Source organism: Etheostoma spectabile, chromosome 6 (genome assembly GCF_008692095.1).
Source record: "Etheostoma spectabile isolate EspeVRDwgs_2016 chromosome 6, UIUC_Espe_1.0, whole genome shotgun sequence".
Lineage (NCBI taxonomy): Eukaryota > Metazoa > Chordata > Actinopteri > Perciformes > Percidae > Etheostoma > Etheostoma spectabile.
In genome coordinates, this window is record NC_045738.1 from 17133993 (window position 1) to 17141665 (window position 7673).

General features: G+C 39.4%; 1 protein-coding gene across 1 annotated transcript in view; it reads right to left on the reverse strand.

The window, feature by feature from the left end:
- Positions 1–970: 970 nt before the first annotated feature.
- Positions 971–7673, reverse strand: part of rftn1b (raftlin, lipid raft linker 1b) — a 113012-nt gene continuing 106309 nt past the window's right edge. Inside the window, exon 10 of the mRNA XM_032518106.1 lies at positions 971–6662. Within this exon, the coding sequence (XP_032373997.1) occupies positions 5994–6662 (669 nt within the window). The 3' untranslated portion in view covers positions 971–5993. The remainder of the gene's footprint in view (positions 6663–7673) is intronic.

Here is a 7673-nt window from a genome sequence, read left to right on the forward strand (position 1 = left end):
GGTCCTTGTAAATTCTGGAGTGTGGTCTATCTGCATAGTGTCTTGAGATAACTCTTGTTATGAATTGATACTATAAATAAAATTGAATTGAATTGAATTGAATTGAATGTCGTCTGCTTCAATTTTCCATGGCTTTCTACGTAACTAGCCGAGACGAGGCTACCTAACGATGGCTAACCGTAGCGCATGTTAGCGCTAGCACGCTAGTTTGTTCTCAATGGCAAACACTGCTACAACACACACTAGTTCACCTTAATCTACAAAAGAACTACTTCCATGTCCCTGCTCTGCAGGTATTCCAAGAAGTCTCCTATAGCTAATCCTGCCTTGTACTGTCCAAAGTTATCTAGCTGATAGCAAAGATAGTATAGAAGTAAGATGTCTCACTCTGTAGCTAAAACAGAGACCTAAACACACAGGGTGAAAAGGGGATCTGCAGCAATGTGCAGTACCACAAAAAATATGGTGTTTTTTGAAAATGAAACCATGTAAACCTTTTCTGGTACAACCTCAAAATACTTAAATATAAAAATACTTTACAAATAATTAAGTTGCAGTATATTGATGTTGTTCCCTCTTTGCATTTCAAACATTGTACTACTAATTGATTGAAGTTATATACAGTTTTCTGTCATTGTGAACAGTAACAAGATAACCGTAAGAATGAATGGGCCATGTTTTTTTGTTTTGTTCTTATTTTGGACATGATCTTGACTCAATCTTTCACTTTGACTCAATTTACGTGGACCTGACTATACCCCTGATTTCAGAACATACAGTATGCATTTGTGTACATTTTTCTCTTCCAACTCTAAAAAATAAAAACGAAACAGCATTGATGAGCTCAAGAGTCCAACCAAACCAAAATTCCAGTAAAAACTTTGAGCATCTTTGAGCAACTTTCAATGGCAGCTGCCTCAACAAACAGCCCTGTATTCCCTTTGACACAAAAGAAGCAAAGACACGTGTACACATTAAATATAAATCCTTTTATAATATACAAATTGTACAGATGTCATGAACAATAGGAATGTGGACATACTCAGGATAGCAAAGATAAAGAATACTTTTTCTTCCTCGATAGCAAACACTGCTATGGAAGTGACAACTGCACAAGATCAAAGATACTCAACATTCAAGATGGCAGCTGAGGTGATAAAAAAACAAAACAAAAAAAAACACCAAAGACAGAAACCTAAGAACACATTTTCCAGAGGCTGTGAGCAAGCTAAAGTGACAACACAGAAGAAAAAAATGACGGCATCCTATTGTATCATGTTCTGTCATTTCTCCTCTGCCCATTTCACATCATAGTAGCACACAGGACAGGAAATGAACCATTATGTTTCTTTATAGCATTACCAAGAACAATTGCACCAGCGCCACTATTGATGATCAAACACAGTTATGCCGACAGAAAACAGGAAAATGTATATTAACTGTTTTTTTTTTAAATGTATTTTTACACAAATACAGAGAGCTGCAGATGTATATTTAAGTCTTGACATTACTCAGAAAGGTCTCCTTCTTTTCATGGATGGCTAAGGTAATATGGCTCAGCATCATTTAACTGATGAAGTGTGAGATCCTGCCTCGCTTTTCTCTTCCTGTCTGTGTTCTTTTTTCTTTCTACCAGACAAAAAAATCACAATTACCTACAGTCTCTGGATGTCAATGGTTAGACTGCACCGCCACCAATCAGCCCTTATCAGGAAGAGATGGGGCCCTGAAGGTCGCGGCCTCAGGTAGGGCAGGCGGATACAGGGCCGTTTGTAACTTTTGTCAAGGTTACGATCATGCTTGTTCGAGGATGTCCAACAGGAATGTAGTAGGAGTTGAAAACACAGTCCTGTCACATGACATCACCTTGCCGCAAACTCTGCTCTTCTAGATAAAGTGGAATAGGATCTGCCTGCTTTTGCAGGATGCCAAAGGGGAATAAATTTCAGTTTCCGATTTAATAAAAAATAAAAATGGTAAAATGGCAGGAATACTGAAACCAATTCTTATTCATAAAACGGATACATGACAGTAAGGATATTTTTCACGATGCTTGGAAAAAGGAAGAAATTGATTATATCTGACAAAATAAATTGTCCAGGATTCATTGGGGATATTTCTCAAATATTCATAAATGATCTTGTCAGCTATCCAAAGGCGTCTTTTGGTGTTGGCTTTTTATAATTCATATTTGTCACATTCTGACAAACGGGAAAGTGACAGCTGAGTCTTATTTGCTCCCCAGCAGCTCTGATACTAGTGGGAGCATAACGTATTTCTTGAATACAGTAAGTGCTTATTAAAGCTCAAACAGCTACAAGCTACAATCAGCTGAGATAATGATGGTAAAAAAAAAAAAGAAATGGAGAAAATAAACACTACAGAGAATACTATGATATGACTTCATATCTTAATTTTAATTTGATCAGAGTGGTTATTTGTCATGTGCTCGTGCCATCTCCTGTGTACAGCTGTGGAAAATCCATTCCGGATTCAAATATGACCCTTGACCTTTTCTGCCATTAGCCCTCACGGGTCTGGACTCTGTCATAGTGGAGGGCAGGAGGACGAGGAGCATATGTTTCTGGGGGTCACACACACGGCGACCCCTCATTTTAAAACCACCAAAAGCCCTCGGGAGGTAGCTCAAAGCGTCAGTCAGAAATACATTTTTAGCAAGCTTTAGCGGAAAAGCAGAGGCATCACAAAGCCCACAGTAAGATCTCTTGAATCAAAAACAGAACATTCACAATGAAAAAAAAAAATGTTCTTCCAAAACATATTACCTTCATATAGACAAACACTTGTATCCCCTCACTCTGAATTCCAGTAATAAAACAGGGAACAACAGCTTCAAAATACCAACACTGACTGTTTCAAATCTTTCCTGTTTGACTATAACAAACATATAACACTTGAATCACCATTGTGCCTTTATACGACATTTCTAAAAGCAGATTGTGGAGTATTTACAGTATAGTAGTAAGGCTAAGCTGGTCACAGTTTTTATATTCTACTCTACACAAAATCACTTGCCATTTTACATTGAAAAAAATCTCAGCGGCGGGTGGATTAATTAAGGAGAGCACTTATTCAGCATAATCAATCTTACTTCTGTGTAACTGAAGAGTTTCATCTCCAAAAAGGAGACATTTTTCTTGACCAAAGTCATCACGTATTACTCATAAAAGAAAAGATCCAAATTATGACAAATTATAGCCAGTGTGAAGCAGGACAGCAGGTAGTTTAAGTTTTTCATTAGGTGAATGCTAACATTCTAATAAATAGGTTTTTCTGACATGTTTGATGACTTATTTGTATATTCTTTGCATTGTTAACACTGACTCTTCCTCCTCAGTGCAAATGATTCCCCATGACATCACCGTTAAATCTGAAGGCTATTTGCTCGACATTTTGAGGTGTTTTGCTGTCAATACATCCCCCAATAATTGACCCCCATTATAAATGCATGATTCCTGACAGAGACCCCACTGACTAAACCCATTAGTGAGCTAATGAGAGCTCTACACCGTGAACATCACCACCTTTCTCCCTCCCTTTCAACTCCCCCCATCCCTCTTTCTTAAAATGGAAAGCTACTTGATGCCATGAAACAGCACATTATGACTTCGTTATTGTCAGAACTGATGTCTGAAATGAGGTGCTTAAAGAGCTGGAGGTAAAGTAATGAAGGAAATCTCGACAGGGAATGTGGAACACAAACGACTATACCTTTTTAAATGAGCCTATTCATTTCTTTTATTTGACCCTTTTAAGCTCGGTGGGCCTTCTCTTTCACTCTCAACGGCTTTCTATGTCTCAATTTCTCTCTCTCAATCTTTAGGTTTGGTCTTTGTAAACAAGCTTATCCTTGTCTCTTCCCTGATGAGACCTTTTGATTCACAGAAATAAATCCTCACTCCTGTATGTGAAAGCTAACTAGCCTGTAAATATGAGTTCTGCCCCACCCACCCCCACCCGAGCTGCAAACATTCAGCTGAATTTCACATCCTTATCTGACTCAGCTTTGAATATGGAACATTCTGTATGTAAGGTGAGCTTAGCACACCACACCAAAGAGTGATTATCGGCACTCTTTGAAGCACTTGACGCCTTAGAGCTCAGCGTAAACAATTATCTCTTCACCCTACTTTGGATTGCCTGTCGCAACAAACGCCTTTCCCATCACCTCTACCAGCGTTTTCCAAGTTCCCTCCGCCTCACAACTTACTATGGCGCAAAGAACGAAGGAACGGGAAACAGTACTAGTCTGTGATCACGTAGAGATGCTCTTCTGAGCATGTCAGTCGTGTGGATAAGGACTGTGACCTGTCAAGATTTTACCTCTCAGATTTTGGATTTTTTCTTAGCTTCACACACTAACAAAAAGCTGCTCAGTACAAGTATCTGGGTATGACTATTAGGACTTATGCTTCTCAAACTATTCTTCAAAAGCAAGCCTAGGACGCCAGTGTTTCCCCCAGGGTATTGTAAGCCGGGTGGCCCACCGGGTCTAAGTAGTCCGCCACCAGGCCTAAGCAACTGGGAATTATTTTTATTTTTAAATGTACTTTTTCTATATATATATATATATATATATATAAATATGGAAAAAGTACATTAAAACATTTTTTTAACTACTTTTTTTTATGGCTCGGTTCATATCTTCAAATTTCCAGTTAGCTTTTAGCACTGACTTAATCTAGGGCTGTATGGAATCTGTCTTATAGTTGTTGTTTTTTTAATTCTCAGTTTTGTGATACCATCCATGATTCTGTTATCACAGAAACTATTGGGCTCTACATTAATGCTGCCATCAGTCTGTAACTGGTCCAAGCCGGGCCCTCATCAAAAAAAGCAAGGCGGGCAAAACAACTTTTCTGGGGGAAAACCTAAACGATCTTCGATCCATAATTGCTGCTGTTTTAATTAACCCTTACATTACATTGCACTGAGAATCATGTCAATCAACACTCCTTACTCCCTTAAGGTCCTGGTCACACCAGAAAGTGGCACAGTCTAATTTAGAGGCTTGGTGATGTAGGAACTATTTACAAGGCTCGTTGGTAAAACAAAAAATGCTAAAAAGCTAGCGTCTCAATAGCTCTCCTAGTTTCTTTTTATTTTCTCTATACTGGGGCGGTCACTCGCCTGTCACATTTTGTTTTCAGGTTTGCAAACCACTTCATCCAATGTTGAAATGCTAACTGTCAGTTAGCAAGCTAGTTGTCTTGGTTACTAAAAGGAACATAAGTTCACACAGTTTATTCAAAAGACGTATTTATAGCCTTGACCCCTTTCCCATAACTGTCTGCTTCTTTTGTGGAGCGGTTTCTGACAGAGGAGCTGAAATAAAAGTAGATTGTGCAACATAGCTAACAAGCTACAATAGCTTCCTCCATTTTGGCTCTCCGAGTCTCAGTGCCCTCAAAGTTTAACACAAAATATAATGGCTTACTAAGGCTTCAAATTTATGTCAAATTTGTTGTGAGAAATTCACCCAGATTTACTTCGCCCCGACAAACAAACCCACTAATCTCTGTGATTCCATTGACAGGAAATGTTTTTTTGCTGTGGAATTTCACCGATGTGACCAGGCCTTTAAACTGTTTCTCACTTTTCTTAAGAAACAGGAAAATGCTCCCAATCTGATCATGGCATTGTTCAAAATATTCAACCTTCTGTTAATCCTCATCCAGTTATTCCAGTGTCTCCACATTGTCTATTCTGCAACGTCTCCTGGATATATACATTCAGTATGCGTGGTTATACAGTAGGCCTGATATCTGCAGTTACATGAAATCGCTGTGTAGCTACAATATGGCAGGTGGCAGGGGAATTGTCAATGAAAGATGGTAGGTTTGGAGAATGCTGCAGCGATGGGGATCGAAGCCCCTTTAATTTGGATCAGGGACGACACTGTGAACCAGTTCTTAAGATGAGGAATAGAGAGAGGCAGGGTGGGGAAAACCCTTGACTTGGACTACTTGGGGTTACTCTAGAGTCTCCTCTTGGCGTTGATTAGTTGGCGGGGCCTGTGAATCTGCCACGGTCTCCTTGGCATTGACCTCCATGCCTGCTGGCTCTTCTGTTTTGCGCTTGATCGCGATCTCTTTGCCCTTGTCTTTCTCCTTATCCGTCTCGACCCCGTTTTCGGTTACAGCTTCTGCTACGCCCTCGTCCTTTTCTTTGGTCTCGCTCTGTGTTTCGACAGTGGCAATGATTTCCGTCACTTCCTGGAACTCTCCGTTTTCAAAAGGCTCTCCGTTCTCTTTTGAACCATCTTCATCCAGTGTTATCTTTTCTTCTCCCTTTTCTTCTTTGCGGTTTTCTGCTCCCTTGTCCTCTGTCTCTGCTCCACCATCTTTTCTTTCAACAGTTTCTATGCTAATTTCAATCCCATCATCAATCATTCTATTTTCCACACACCTCATTTCCTTTTCTTTAGAGGTCTCACTTTCTCTTGCTGCCTCTACATCTGTTGCATTCCCTTTTTCATCCTTACTCTTCTCCTCTTCCTCCTTCTCAACCATTTCTCTGTCATCAAGAATCTTAGGATCCTCCGCATCCTTCTCAGTTTTGGTTTTTTTCTTGTTCTTGTTCTTTGTCGTGTCCTTTATGCAGTTCTTGTTGGACTTGCTTCGGGGCTTGAAGATAAATTTCTGAAACATTCAAAGTTTACGTATGCATGTTAGTGGAAGACATTGTAACTGTTTTTTAATATGCTGTTGGGCACAAAGCAGTACACACAGACTTTATTAAGAATAGATCACAGTGGATCTCATGGTGCGCTGGGATAATGAGCTAATTCAAATGAGAATCATTAATGCCGAGAAGGAAATTGAGGCCATTTTGAGGGGAGTTATTGGTGGCCTTCAGGCCTGAAATCTGGCCTTACAATAACGCTAGCAATTCCCTGAGTCTTAGGGCCTATTCAATTTGTTGGTGTAATGGCAGTTTAAATTCGGGTCAAAGAAAGTATCACCATGGATTCATTCCACTGTGGACAAAGGTTAGCTTTAGAGGTTATCTCCCCTATATAGAGTCGCCAAGAAAGCATTACCAAGCCTGTTTCTCCAAACAACACATTTGTCTGTTGCTGAGGAATTCCCGATGTCTCACACAGAGAGGAATCCATTCTCATTTGTCCAGTGCTGTGTTTGGCTACTTAAAACAAAAACAGTAGAGGAACTGGAATTGGTAAAAGGAGATGTTGTCCTTCGATATGTGGCGCAGCACAATTTGGAGAAAAAGTCATCTTGCGATTTAATGGTAACATGAGTTTAGTTGATTATCAAGGAAAATGCACATACAACTTACAAAGCTAAACGAGCATAAGAAGAAATTAAAGAAAGTGAGCAAAACTTTTTAAAATAACTTTAACGTTTTAGAATATTTTAGAAAAATACAAATTATTTATTAAATTAGTACATTTTGTATGCTCTTGTAAATAACATTCAATATGGGTATAATATTATACTAGTGATTAAGTTACAAAATATAGTTTGTACAATGTCTTGTTAAGGTCTACATGCTTTGAACCCCTCTAGACCTAAATACTCACATGGCCACACTGCTTAAACACTCTGATCGCGGGCGTCTGGTGGAGCATGCACACGTATACACGTGGTTTTGACTCCAACCTGTGGCCCTTTGCAGCATGTCATCCACCC